Source organism: Ahaetulla prasina, chromosome 1 (genome assembly GCF_028640845.1).
Source record: "Ahaetulla prasina isolate Xishuangbanna chromosome 1, ASM2864084v1, whole genome shotgun sequence".
NCBI classification, from domain to species: Eukaryota; Metazoa; Chordata; class Lepidosauria; order Squamata; family Colubridae; genus Ahaetulla; species Ahaetulla prasina.
Window position 1 is genome coordinate 33,434,439 of NC_080539.1, and position 12,755 is coordinate 33,447,193.

The 12,755-nt window shown below is 38.5% G+C and overlaps 2 protein-coding genes across 7 annotated transcripts in view; one reads left to right on the forward strand and one right to left on the reverse strand.

The window, feature by feature from the left end:
- Positions 1 to 12,755, forward strand: part of CENPO (centromere protein O) — a 31,517-nt gene that overhangs the window by 16,575 nt on the left and 2,187 nt on the right. For 2 of the 5 annotated variants that reach the window (XM_058164797.1, XM_058164800.1), the window contains exons 6-8: positions 551 to 719; positions 2,276 to 2,465; positions 2,950 to 4,068. In XM_058164797.1, the coding sequence (XP_058020780.1) occupies positions 551 to 719; positions 2,276 to 2,454 (348 nt within the window). In that variant the 3' untranslated portion in view covers positions 2,455 to 2,465; positions 2,950 to 4,068. Of the gene's footprint in view, positions 1 to 550; positions 720 to 2,275; positions 2,466 to 2,949; positions 4,072 to 12,755 lie in introns of those variants that run through there. The other 3 variants (XM_058164802.1, XM_058164799.1, XM_058164798.1) reach the window with 3 other exon arrangements.
- ADCY3 (adenylate cyclase 3) overlaps positions 5,310 to 12,755 on the reverse strand; it is an 87,475-nt gene continuing 80,029 nt past the window's right edge. Inside the window, exons 17-22 of one of the 2 annotated variants that reach the window (XM_058164795.1) lie at positions 12,437 to 12,595; positions 11,859 to 12,005; positions 10,517 to 10,633; positions 8,900 to 9,026; positions 7,747 to 7,871; positions 5,310 to 6,354 (exon numbers count right to left, since the gene is read on the reverse strand). In XM_058164795.1, the coding sequence (XP_058020778.1) occupies positions 6,172 to 6,354; positions 7,747 to 7,871; positions 8,900 to 9,026; positions 10,517 to 10,633; positions 11,859 to 12,005; positions 12,437 to 12,595 (858 nt within the window). In that variant the 3' untranslated portion in view covers positions 5,310 to 6,171. The remainder of the gene's footprint in view (positions 6,355 to 7,746; positions 7,872 to 8,899; positions 9,027 to 10,516; positions 10,634 to 11,858; positions 12,006 to 12,436; positions 12,596 to 12,755) is intronic. The other variant, XM_058164796.1, reaches the window with a different exon arrangement.

Genomic DNA, 12,755 nt, shown 5'->3' on the forward strand with positions numbered 1-12,755 from the left:
TGTCTGTCGTCTTCCAAACAGTAGTGCTTAGATACAGATATGCAGTAGAACTGAAAGTGGTTGAAGTTTACATCCCTCCTTTAGTTTGAAAAATTCCTTGGCTAGGTTTCAATAGTGAAGGGGGTTCTCTGCCTTTGTGAAGTTAGAACAGAGGCTCTCCTTTTAATCCTAATTTTAACAAACTATGTGAGAGCTTCTTAACTAATAGCAAAAAGAACAAATTAAAGTCAAATAATAAAGGGCTAAAGAAGCACAAATCTTAAAAATAAGCAGTATCTAAAATTGTAGTTGATGTCTTTAAAAACTTCAAGCCTTTAAAATCTTTCTGGAAGCCTGGATTAGTAAAAAAAAAAATCTGTAGTCAGTTTGGATTTAAAATAATACAAAGTTTCAGAAAAATCTCCATTTCAGAAGGCTTTCACACACAAGCCCCTCTTCCCCCCCTTGCTGGTAACTATACTTTATCTCTATACTTTATCTGGGAGAGCACCTGGAAAACAACCTCCAAAAATGACCTTAGCTATAATGTGCATTATTCTCTTCTTTGTAGGAACGTTTTGCCATTTTTCTTGAAGGATGCATGAAAGGAAATTCCTTGTACAATCAGTTGGAATTTAACTACCGTGTCACAGAAGATGGAAGTTTTCCGTTTGCAGCAAAGATCATATATGGAAATCCCACGAATGCCCTCCCAACCAATGTCACTGTTGTATGTAAAGGTGAGAAGTAATGGGTTGTATTTGATAAGAGATTATTAAAGTGAAGACTCCTTTGAGTTCAATTCAGTTCCTGGTGACTTAAACATCAACCTTGTGATCTCTCGAGTTACCTCTTTCCGCTATGTATTAAAAATGGACAGTGATTAATGTGTGTGTGTGTTAGTATGTGTTTGGGTAGATATACACTTTCTCTTGAGAGCAAGCAACAGGGTTTCATATTTAAGTGTACCAGTGTGCTCACTTAAAAAAATGACAGTAAAGTTATCTTATCTAATATGAGACTTATAGTTACAAGCAGGTCAGAAGCAGTAGGTAATGGAAAATGCAGTAGCCTATTTATTTATTGGTTGATAAGACCTGCTGCAAGCCATGAGCCCTACACTGGATCCCACTAGTGCAGTTCAAAGTGCTATATTTTTTTAACCTATAAACATTCATATGGTTAGGGAATGTTAACATCACTCTTTGTCATGGACAGATCCTCCTCAACCCAGGAGAGGTCTGTAACTATCCCCCATTGCAAGGAGGTTGGACCTATTCAATCAGCCCACACCAGGCAATTGATGGAGCCACTAGGGTTTCAGGGGAGGTTGGTGGTTATTCCTGATGTTTTAACTGCTGAGATCTTGGTCATGGCTTGGAATAAGTGATTACTTGGATCAGACCAGATCACACATGTGTGGACTCTATGGATCCTATGGAGCTTAGAGAGCAGCTCTTGGACTTGTGGCAGTAAAAGCAGCAAAGAATATTATATCCAAAGATAGCCAGCCAATGCCCCCATTTCGGGTGACCAGGTCTGCTGTGAGAATTATTCTAGCTATCGGTTGGATAAAGTTGCTGGATTTCACTCTCAGTTGGACTCTGGCTTGGGAGGTCTTATGGAAGTGCTTCAGGCACATCTTAGCCCAATTACTTGGGAAGAGGTTGAGCCAATCAGCAAAAGTTGACATCCTTGTCTTATTTCTTTCTGTATTTCACAGAGTTTAGTCAATACCCCATTTTTGTACCCTTTGTGAAGCATATATTGATTTCAACCATGTAATAAAATTTCCCCCCCAAATCTGTATCTTCTAGAATTTTGAACAGAAATATTTGGTTCGGGTTATCAAATGGTTTCTAAGTATATTCTTGTAGAGTTCCTACTTATAAATAGATGTTTCTATATGTCTATCAGTTCAAAACTGATAGACATATAGATAAATTCTTGTCCCAAATTCATAAAAATCAGCTAGTTTGTTTTCAACAAATTTCATCCCTCAGTTTTATTCTTGATATCAAACAGAATTCCTTCATAATTTTGCAATATGTGATCCAGTCCTTTACAGTGGACATGTACTTAATTTAAAAATTACAGATGTATTAGCGGTACCTATTTATGGGGGTACCCAATTAGAGGTACATATTTTGTTTCAATATATAACTTCTTCTCTACCCTGGGGGTTCAAAGACTTCAACTGAAAAAAAAATCATCTACCACACAGAAAGAATAGAACTAGAGTGAAATAAATGCAAAATTTTCATACTGCAACTTCTTGTCTTCTTTTTTTCTTCAGCAAAAGATGCACCAGTTTCTGTAGATGAAATGGCAGCAGCTCATTTGGCTTTGTTCTATGAGAAGCCTCTTCAAGATGTCTTTATTTCTATCACAGCCTCCATTGAAAATCTGAATCAACCTATTGCAGCCACATCGTCTTCCTATTCTAGTGTTCCCTCTGAGTTTGCTGCATGTTAAATTCCACTAAGGTAGGAAGATGAAGAGGGATCTCACAGTAACCAATATGGTTCTTACCCAGAAAATATATACTATTGATGAAGAGTTGTTTACTTTATTTTAATTTAAAAATAAATTACTTCAGAATGCTGAAATACTATTAGCAACCTGAAGGAAGATAGAGCATGTTCCAGTAAAAACTTGACAGGTAATATCCTGTAGCTGAGTCTTTTTTCAAGTAAATACAAGATAGATTGGTCACATTTTCATTTTTAATTTACATGCTGTAGTCTCTGAAGTATTTACTACTTTCTTATGGAAATGTAGCCCATTTTCTTTTCCCATGAAAGGGATCAGAAACTTGTCCTTCTGGCAGTATTTACATTATACTATCTGCTTTGCTTAGTTTTGATGTTGAAGTTCTGATTCCGCAGATTTCAATGGTAAAAAAAGCAGTTTCTTGTATGTTTTATTAGATAATAGCAATAGCACTTAGACTTATATACCATTTCACAGTTTTTTACAGCCCTCTCTAAACGGTTTACAGAGTCAGCCTATTGCCCCCAACAATCTGGGTCCTCATTTTACTGACCTCAGAAGGATGGAAGGCTGAGTCAACCTTGAACCGGTCAGGATCGAACTGCTGTCAGTCAGAAGAATTAGCCTGCAATACTGCGCTCTGATCACTGCACCATCACAGCTCTAATTTACTTAGAATGATTGAATGTCACCTCCAGAATAGCTGTCTGATGCAAAAGCAATTAGGACTCCATATTTAATACAGGTAGTCCTCGACATACAATAGTTCATTTAGCGACTGTTCGAAGTTACAGCATCACTGAAAAAAGTGACTTATGACTGTTTTTCATACTTACGACCCTTACAGCATCCCCAGGGCCATGTGATCAAAATTTGGATGCTTGGCAACTGGTTCATATTTATGACGGTTGCAGTGTCCCTGGATCATGTGATCACCTTTTGGGACCTTCTGACAAGTCAAGTCCACGGGGGAAACCCAGATTCACATAAAAACCATATTAGTAACAATCACTGCAATGATTCCCTTAACAACTGTGGCAAGAAGGTCTTTAAATGGGGCAAAATTCACTGACAATTGTTTCCCTTAGCAACCAAAATTTTGAGCTCAACTGTAGTAAGCCGAGGACTTCCTGTGTAGGCTTTGTGTTTATTAAATGAGTTCATTAGAATATACAGTATGTGTATATTCAAAGAAAAATGACATACAGGTGATCTCAAAGTACAACCCTTCGTTCAGTCACCATTTGAAGTCACAAGGGCACTGGAAAAAGTGATTTGTGACCAGTTTTCACACTTAACGACCATTGCAGCATCCCCATAATCACGTGATCAAAATTCAAGCACGTAGCAACTGCCATGTATTTATGACATTTGCACTATTCCAGAATAATTTGATCACCATTTGTAACCTTCCCGGCCAGTTTCTGACAAGCAAAGTCAACGGACGATTCACTTAACTGTAGTGATTGGCTTACCAACTGTGGCCAAAAGATCGTAAAATGAGGCAAAACTCACTGAACAACTGCATTGGTTAGCAATGGAAATTTTAGGCTCAGTGTATGTCCAGGACTAACTATACATGTACAGCAAGTATTATGAAAGCAAAATTAATTTAAATCAGGGGTCTCCAACCTTGTCAACAGCTGGCTGAGGAATTCTGGGAGTTGAAGTCCACATGTCTTAAAGTTGACAAGGTTGGAGACCCCTGATTCAAATGATCATAGGGAAATAGATGGACCAGAGACTTTGAAATAAGGCCAAGGATTGCGAGATAGCCAATCTGTTTTGCATCCTGTCCCACCCAAGGCCCTTAGTAGTAGGAATAAATTATTTAATTCTGCCCACCTCATCTCACTTTATGATGACTTTTGTTCTCTAGCATGAACACCATCTATTTTTAAAAACATTGTCTTACATTTCTTTAAAACTGTAGATATAATAGTATTCAAAGACCATTTTTTAGGCTTGTCCTACTTCCATCACAACTCTCCTTACTTGATTTTGGCCAAGCTCTGCAAAGGGGCATAGGACAGCACGTCTAACTTACCTGTGTGAAAGGAGAAATTATATGTGGAATTATAAACGTATCTGGTTTTGTAGGATTATCTGTATGGATTAAGATTTTGTATATCTGAAAACGCTGCAAGAAGATGCATTTTGTCCTCTGGCACGTTTGTATCAGTCTTTCACTCAAAGTTCCCAAAACAGATTACACATTACACAAGTGAGGAAAGCTGTTCTCAGTCTTGACTGTGATATCGCATTTTCATAAATTAAATGTAGATTAAATGGGGAAATGATATAACATTTCTTTTATATATTCTATATTTGGACATGTTTTATTTATTGTGCAATACGATTTTAAAAGAGAAGTTCTAATCTGTATGGTAATAAATGTAAAAAGCTAATAATCGGGGTTTGTGGTCCTCAACAGGGCAGCCCTCCTTACCATGCAGCCCCTCCCACATAAGTCTCCCGGCATAGCCTTTGCTGATTTGGGATTCATCATTAAGACACAAGTCCTCAGTGTTTAGCAATACAAAATTCACTCTTTTGTTTATGTTTAAATCAGACAAAAATGGTGCATCAACACCATTTATCCTCTCTTGACTTATTATAGTTAAATATTCCAATAGCATAATGGCTCTCTTAGACAACACACTGAAAATCAGAAATCATTTCTTCTAATAAAGTTATTTAGCATTCAGCCCAAACATGCACAATTCCCCTTAGTTGTGAATGACACAACTCCTTTTTCTCCCCAAAACAAAACAAGAGACAGCAATTTTAAAATCAAACAATCTATTTCAGAAACTAAACAAATTACATAATTTTTATTTCAACATAACAATCAGATGAAGGCTTTTTAATAAAACAGCCTCGGTTCAGGCTGTATAAATCTCTTCCTTTTAAAGCATCAGCAAAGATGAGGGCAGAAAAGGAAGCAAGGCACAACCTGAAAGAGGCACCTTACTTTCACAATTAAGATGCATCAAAAATATAAAGATATCTGTTTTATGTGTGTCTTCTGCGTGTATACACACACATTCATATACTTGAATTATATCTTTCCTTTTCCCTCTCCAAAATAGAGCATCTTGTCACAGTGAAAAGAAAGATTCCACATGTTCTTTTTTTCCTTTCTCCTATATGCCTGTTTTGAGGCAATTATCAACTCCATTTGAATCATGTGGGCCAGGTGTGAACCTTATGCAGTGTTCCCAGTTCATCTGCCCATTTGTAGTACCCATTCTGAACTTGCATTTGTTTTTACAAAGAAGTCTATGCAGAGCTTGGATCAATGGAAAATCAAAACCACTGCACATTTGAACTAAAAAGATAATGCAATCAAAGTGATCTAGCCAAGCAAGGCTGCAGTGAGAATGCTATTACCTCCAGGCCTGAATGTGCAAGAAGCCACATATTTGTGCAAAAGGCAGGGTTCTTCCTATTGAAACCTCCTTTCTACTGCCCTTTCTATATCAAGAGACAAATGCAAACTGATGGCAAGGGAGCCCCTTTACAAATAATAAATGTTCAAGAAGGAAGGAACAAGCAAAGGGGTGATTTCCTGTAAATCTATCAGTGATTTATATATCAATCTCCCATCCAGAGCAGCAAGTGCTGAAAGCAGTTTGTCTTTGGGCATTACAGAGGTACCTGCTTTTTTCTGCTATCTGCATGTAGAGTGTGAGAACTTCAAGAACTGTCAACCACCTGATGAGGCAAAGTCACACATGAACCATTGATAAAGGAATCTTGCTTCTCACGTCCTTTCATAAAATAGGTCAGCAAGTCGCCTTTGCCTTTGACATAAATGTGCCCTCGACGCACAAAGCGGAAGCCATACTCTTTCAAGATAAAGTGAGTTTCTTCCACCACCTAAAAAGGGTGAGAGAATACACAGATATAGTCGAACTAGTTGCAGCTAAGGCTTATCAACTAAATGTCCTTTTAAACTGTTTTGGGTTTTGTGTCAATATTTTACCCACCTTTTTAACTGACCCAAAAGAAGTGGACTAAAAGGCTGTTCTATATTGTGGAATGAGAATGTGTCAAGCCTCATCAAAATGAAAAGAAATGCAGATGTAAAATTCTACAGAGATCCATAAATACCATTTATTTATTGCAGCATAAAACCAGGAAAAGGTACTCTAAGAATATAAGTTACGTTTCATCACTTTGGAAATTTGTTACTTACCTGAAATCACTTCCTGATTTTCAGGAGGCAAGGTATATAAGCAAAGAGCATTAATCATTAAATTATTAAATACCTTTTCTTTTAGTTGGGACTTTGTTATAATGCTGCACAACTGACTAACACTGCCATTTTAAAGAGGAGCCTTTTTTTTTTTTTGATAGTCTTCAACCTATCTTTTGGAGAACCTTAGAGTTCCTTATCTGTTTAATAGCAGTTTCTGATGGTCGATAATGGCAGGCAAGGGTCTGTGGGAAGTCAGTTCCCTCACCATTATAATAATTAGCAATAGCACTAAGACTTCTATACCGCTTCACAGTGCTTTTACAGCCCTCTCTAAGAGGTTTACAGAGTCAGCATATTGCCTCCAACAATCTGGGTCCTCATTTTACTCACCTGGAAGGATGGAAGGCTGAGCCAACCTTGAGCCTGGTGAGATTTGAACTGCCAAATTGCAGGCAGCCGGCAGGTAGCAGAAGTAGCCTGCAGTACTGCACTCTAACCACTGTGCCACCACGCCTTTTCCTTATCTATAGGTTCTCCAATTCTTCCTTATCGCTGGGTTCCCTAATTAAGTAACTTTGTCAATATATTCTGATCACCTTCAATCAGAATGACCAGTGCTTTGACTGCGAATTACAATGGTTCATTATATCTGGGTGAACCTAATTGATTGTCTGCTGCTGTGTCTTAAGAACAGATTGTAATTAAGCCACTGAGTGTGCTGGCATTCAGTGTGACTGGAATATAATTCCTTTAAAATTATCTGATTTACACAGACCTCCCATTTTAATTTTCACTGAGGTGAACTGAGAAATCACTTTAGATAAGTTTCTTGTACCTTTTCAGAGCATCCTAATATATAAGAAATAATGAGATTCATACAATGCTGCTATCATATTGAGCCCTACTGTCTTCATCTGTGGCCACAGTTTCTAACCCTTTCTGACCTTACTACACAGTAGTCATTAAAGCTGGCTTTAATGCAGTTAGAGTCAGAAATGTCTATACAGTTAACTGCCACCATTTTCAGAAACCTTCCTGTTGTTCCCATCAGAGCAGAAGAGTATCCCCACCTGTATATTTCCCATGACACCTGTGGACTCCATCCGGCTTGCCACATTCACAGTGTTCCCCCATATATCATAATGAGGTTTACGGGCACCAATCACTCCTGCTAGTACTGCTCCTTTATTCATGCCTGTCAGTACATTATAACGAAGAGAGAAAATGAGAAACAAAAGCATCAAGTATTCAACAGTACTTTTCGGTCTTTCTCAGAACCAGAACAAGACCACAAGTAGGGAAAACTAAAATCCCTGACAGATTTGAAATCAGGATGCTATTTTTCACAGTACCCAGTCAAATATCTAGATTTGGGAGCCCAAACATGAGTGCAGTAGCATCCTCCCCACTTAACTTGTTCATCAGGTATTAATATTTAGAAAGAGAACATCTTGGAACATTTGACTGATAGACTTTTCCTCCTCTTTTTCCTTTAGAGCATCTATTAGGTAAAGGTAAAGGTTCCCCTCGCACATACGTGCTAGTCGTTCCCGACTGTAGGGGGCGGTGCTCATCTCCGTTTCAAAGCCGAAGAGCCAGCTCTGTCCGAACACTTCTCCATGGTCATGTGGCTGGCATGACTCAATGCCAAAGGCGCACGGAACGCTGTTACCTTCCCACCAAAGGTGGTCCCTATTTTTTCTACTTGCATTTTTACATGCTTTCGAAACTGCTAGGTTGGCAGAAGCTGGGACAAGTAACGGGAGCTCACCCCGTTACACGGCATCACTAGGGATTCGAACCGCTGAGCTGCCGACCTTTCTATCGACAAGCTCAATGTCCTAGCCCCTGAGCCACCGGGTCCCTTGAGCATCTATTAAAGCCCTCTAATTAGGATTCAGGGCAAAGGGAAAGCTTACACAAGGCATATTACCAGATAATAGCTGTTGGTTTAGAGCAGGGGTCTCCAACCTTGTCAACTTTAAGACATGTGGACTTCAACTCCCAGAATTCCTCAGCCAGCTTTCTGGGAGTTGAAATCCACAAGTCTTAAAGTTGACAAGGTTGGAGACCCCTGCTCTAAACCAACAGCTATTATCTGGTAATATGCCTTGTGTAAGCATTCCCTTTGCCCTGAATCTGATATTAATCAATTACACTGTTCCAGTGTAATGTGATTAGTTCTATCTAGCCCATATTTATCACATAGGATACCCCACTTGCCTATTCGCAGCATGAAGTTATTGAAGGATTGATAGTTAATGTTCATCAAGGTCTCTTTCATGGCTAAGGCAAAGTCTGCAAGATCTGCCAGATGTTGCCAGCGCTCTTTTTCTGAAAGATCTTCCTTCTAGGGAAGGTAAAACATCAAAAATAAAAATAAAAGAATCAGAAGAGGAACAACTTCTCCAGCGTTAAATTCTACTACAAGCTACCCTGATTAAATCTAGATCCCAAATCTCTTATACATATTAGACTTTGTTCAATGTATACACATATATTAAAGCTCATTTCCAAATGACTTGCAAGGTTTTTGAGTCTGGGCTGTCTTATTTTGTCCATAATTTTAATTGTTTTAATTTTGTATTAAATTTTTTTGTAGGCTGCCCAGAGTTTGTTGGAATGGGCAGTCATAACAAATTCAAACAAGTTATACCTCATTATTAGGCTGTGGAGTCTATAGCCCTTTAGTTAGTTCTCAACTTCAGTTCCATTTTTTGATGAGTTTGGTTAGGTCTGCAGTGAGTTGTTCAGAAGAACCTGGAGGGGGCCCCGGTGGGCAAACAAACTGCATAGGGACAAGAAAGGCGCCTCCCCAGATTGCCTACCGGCATTAAGGTGTCCCACGGGTAAAGATAACACCGCCCGAAAAAAATCCTTTCACAGAGCCAGCCAGCCACCTCAGTGATCCCTGGCTAACATGCTAAATAAATAAATCTGGAGGGTTGCAGGTTTTCTACTCTTAAACTAGAGAGGCAATTAATTCCATATTAATCAAGGCACTACATAAAAATTGTGCACAGGTAGTGAATTCATCCTTGAGTGATGGGGTAGTTCTATCTGTATCGAAGGACGTGACAGTCTGCTCCTTCTCAAGGAATCACTGCTGAACTTAAAAGTTCTGTATAACTTTGATCCTGTCATCCATTCCATTTTGGAGAAGGTGGTTGGGCTGCAGCTTCAGGAGGCCTTTGAAGCAGCAACCCTTTCCTGTGAGTGTAGTACTGAGATAGCATTGATTGCACTTAATAATGATGTACAGTGACTGAGATAGGGACCACCTGAGATAGGGAAGATGCATCCATCCTGGTATTTGGCAAGAGCAACATATGGGGATAGAGTGCAAGGTATATTTTGTATGAGTTTTCTTCCTTCATGACTGTTCCAGTCAGTGTTGGAGCAGAAAGAAATACTTTTTTTTTTAACCTTAGGCCCTTACTTTAGGGGGTATCACAGAAAGTTCAACATATTCACTGTTTATCATTTACATAAAGCCTGAAGGAAGTCATCCAATAATAAAGAATTAGGAATCATCAAAACACTGATATTCATCTGAACAGCTCAGTCCTGATTGCACAATAATGTCTCGATTTTATTACCATTTTTATGATAGTCATAAGGTGAGTCACTGTGGTCGTTAAGCAAATTCATACTCTCGAATGTCCAGTTTGGCTGGAAAGCAGCAAAAAAAAGTGGAAACTTGGGGGGGGGGGAATTACAAATTGGGGGACACTGCAATCAATCATAAATATGACCCAGTTGTCAAGAGCCTAAAATGTGATCATGGTGGATAGATGGGTACTTCCACAGTCATAACTCTTCTGTCTTTTCAATGCTTACCTTAACAGCGTTGTAACCATTGCTGTTGACATCGGGTGTCACACCAGACGCTGCCATGTATGTACTGCCAATGGTTTTGATTTTAGTGATGCATCGGAACTGGGGATCATCTAGGAGCTGTGAGAGTCAGAGATACCAATAATTATTGCAAAGATCAATAAATCAGTCAGGAAGGTAGATTTGGGATGCTATGGAGCTGATCAGAAACACTAAGGACCAATTCTTGATCTTACAAGGCAATCTTATACATGTAAACCCTATTAATGTAATGTATACCCAGATATATTTATACAGGACTGCAGTTTTCCCTACCATGTGTGCCTCGTAAAAAAATGCATAGAGATGAACCCCACCTCACAAAGCACATAATATAAGCAATAACTTGAAAGAAATATGCTGTCCATATGCTAGATTTGCATGCTTAAATATTTTAAATTAAGATGCCTAGAGAAAACTGACAAAAATTTATCAATGCAGTAAAGATATGTGGCATTGACATTTACTCCCAAGGCTCGGAAGCACTGATTTTGAATTCACATGATCTTATCTCCCTTTTTGAAGGGGGAGGGAATTGAGGGGTGAACATTTATGATATAAAGTGATCGGTGGCAGGATTAAGACAGATCAATTCCTCTTACGATTCTAGCATGCAATTAATATGGGCACAACTAAACCTTTCAAAGGAGGGAGCAGACTTTAGCTATTTCTGTTGACAACGGGCCACTGTATGCCTGTTTTAAGCGAGTAGCCCACTAAAGCAGGATTTTCTTCGGCAAAAAATCCATGTAGATACCTTGACTTGGCAGAAGACTATTAAATATGGTAAGTGTTTGGTTTAGGAACTGCAGTTATCTGTATTATGAAACACTAACACTATCAGTGTTTTGAACCTGGGCCTCTCTTGCTTTGGATAATGGAATTGTCGTGAGGTTTGAGGACATGAGAAATTCCTGAAAATGGTACTGGTGCTAAAAAAAGCTGATAGTTTAATTACAAAGTTGTTCTTCAACATGGTTCCACTTTTGTGGATCACATGTAAATTGGTTTTGAGAGGTTGTTTGGCACAGAACTTTTTTTCTTCAGCACTACCACCAAAAGCAAGATATATATTGATAAACAGTTGTATGATGAAAATCTCAAGTTTTACCAATTCATGACAATCAATTCATTAGGTAGTTTAGATAAAATAACAGATTTCAATACTGCTATGTAACAAAACAAAGCAAACGTTCCTAACACAGGAAGCATATCTCTTCAAGGACAACTCTTAGAATAAGTAATTGATTTTCTTTGGACCAAATGATCAAGAGGTTACTTTAGCTATTGATTAAAGATGACTCACCGCATCAAAATCTGAGATTATTTCATTGAGGAAGCGAAGGCACTCAATCCCACCATTATTTATACTTTCCTCTGTATAGAAGTCGGCAAAGTTGGGGATAGAGGCAAACATAACACCAATTTCATCGTAAGACTGGCTATACAGCTCCTACACAAAAGGCAAGAAAGGAGAAGAAATTAAAATAAATAAATGGTGCTTTTGTATTCAAGCATAATTGCCTTCATGTACTCAATTGTGCAATGCAATATTATACCCAATTCTCATAATTTCTACATTGTCTTCTAGTTTATAGTACTGCTTTCCCATGAAGGTGGCAACAACTAGCAGTGCCTTTATCACCTTTGGTTAATACACCAATTGTATGCTTTCCTGGAAGAAAATTATTTTAATGGTGTGATTAACAAACTGGTTATCTCCAGTCTCGGTACGGTAACTATATGATCTACACTCTGAAATATACAGAGTTGCCAACACAGGCTTGATTTAATTCTCATTTCTGACTATCATCCCCTTAACCCAAAAAAAAATCCTACTTGCATATTGTTTTGCCCATGAACTTCTTGTTTACCAATATTTACCTCATCTCGTTTCTTGGAGCCAAGAAAATGGCGTGCCACATGCTCTGGTAGCATGTTGGTGACAAGAGCCTCATTCCAGCGCCGCATCTCATATACACGCTCCTTTTGGCTATGAACATCAATCTTCCATAAGAATAAAGTCCTAGCCAACCTTTCTACCTGCAGCGGGGGAGGAAGAGGGGAGAAATGTCACCCTGATAAATGTAGTCCAAAATCCTACATTAAAATCTGATATTGTCTTTTATTCCTTGATGATACTAAAAAGCTATGCCATTACCAAGTTGAATCATTTGTATTCTGAATGAATCTTATTATCTGA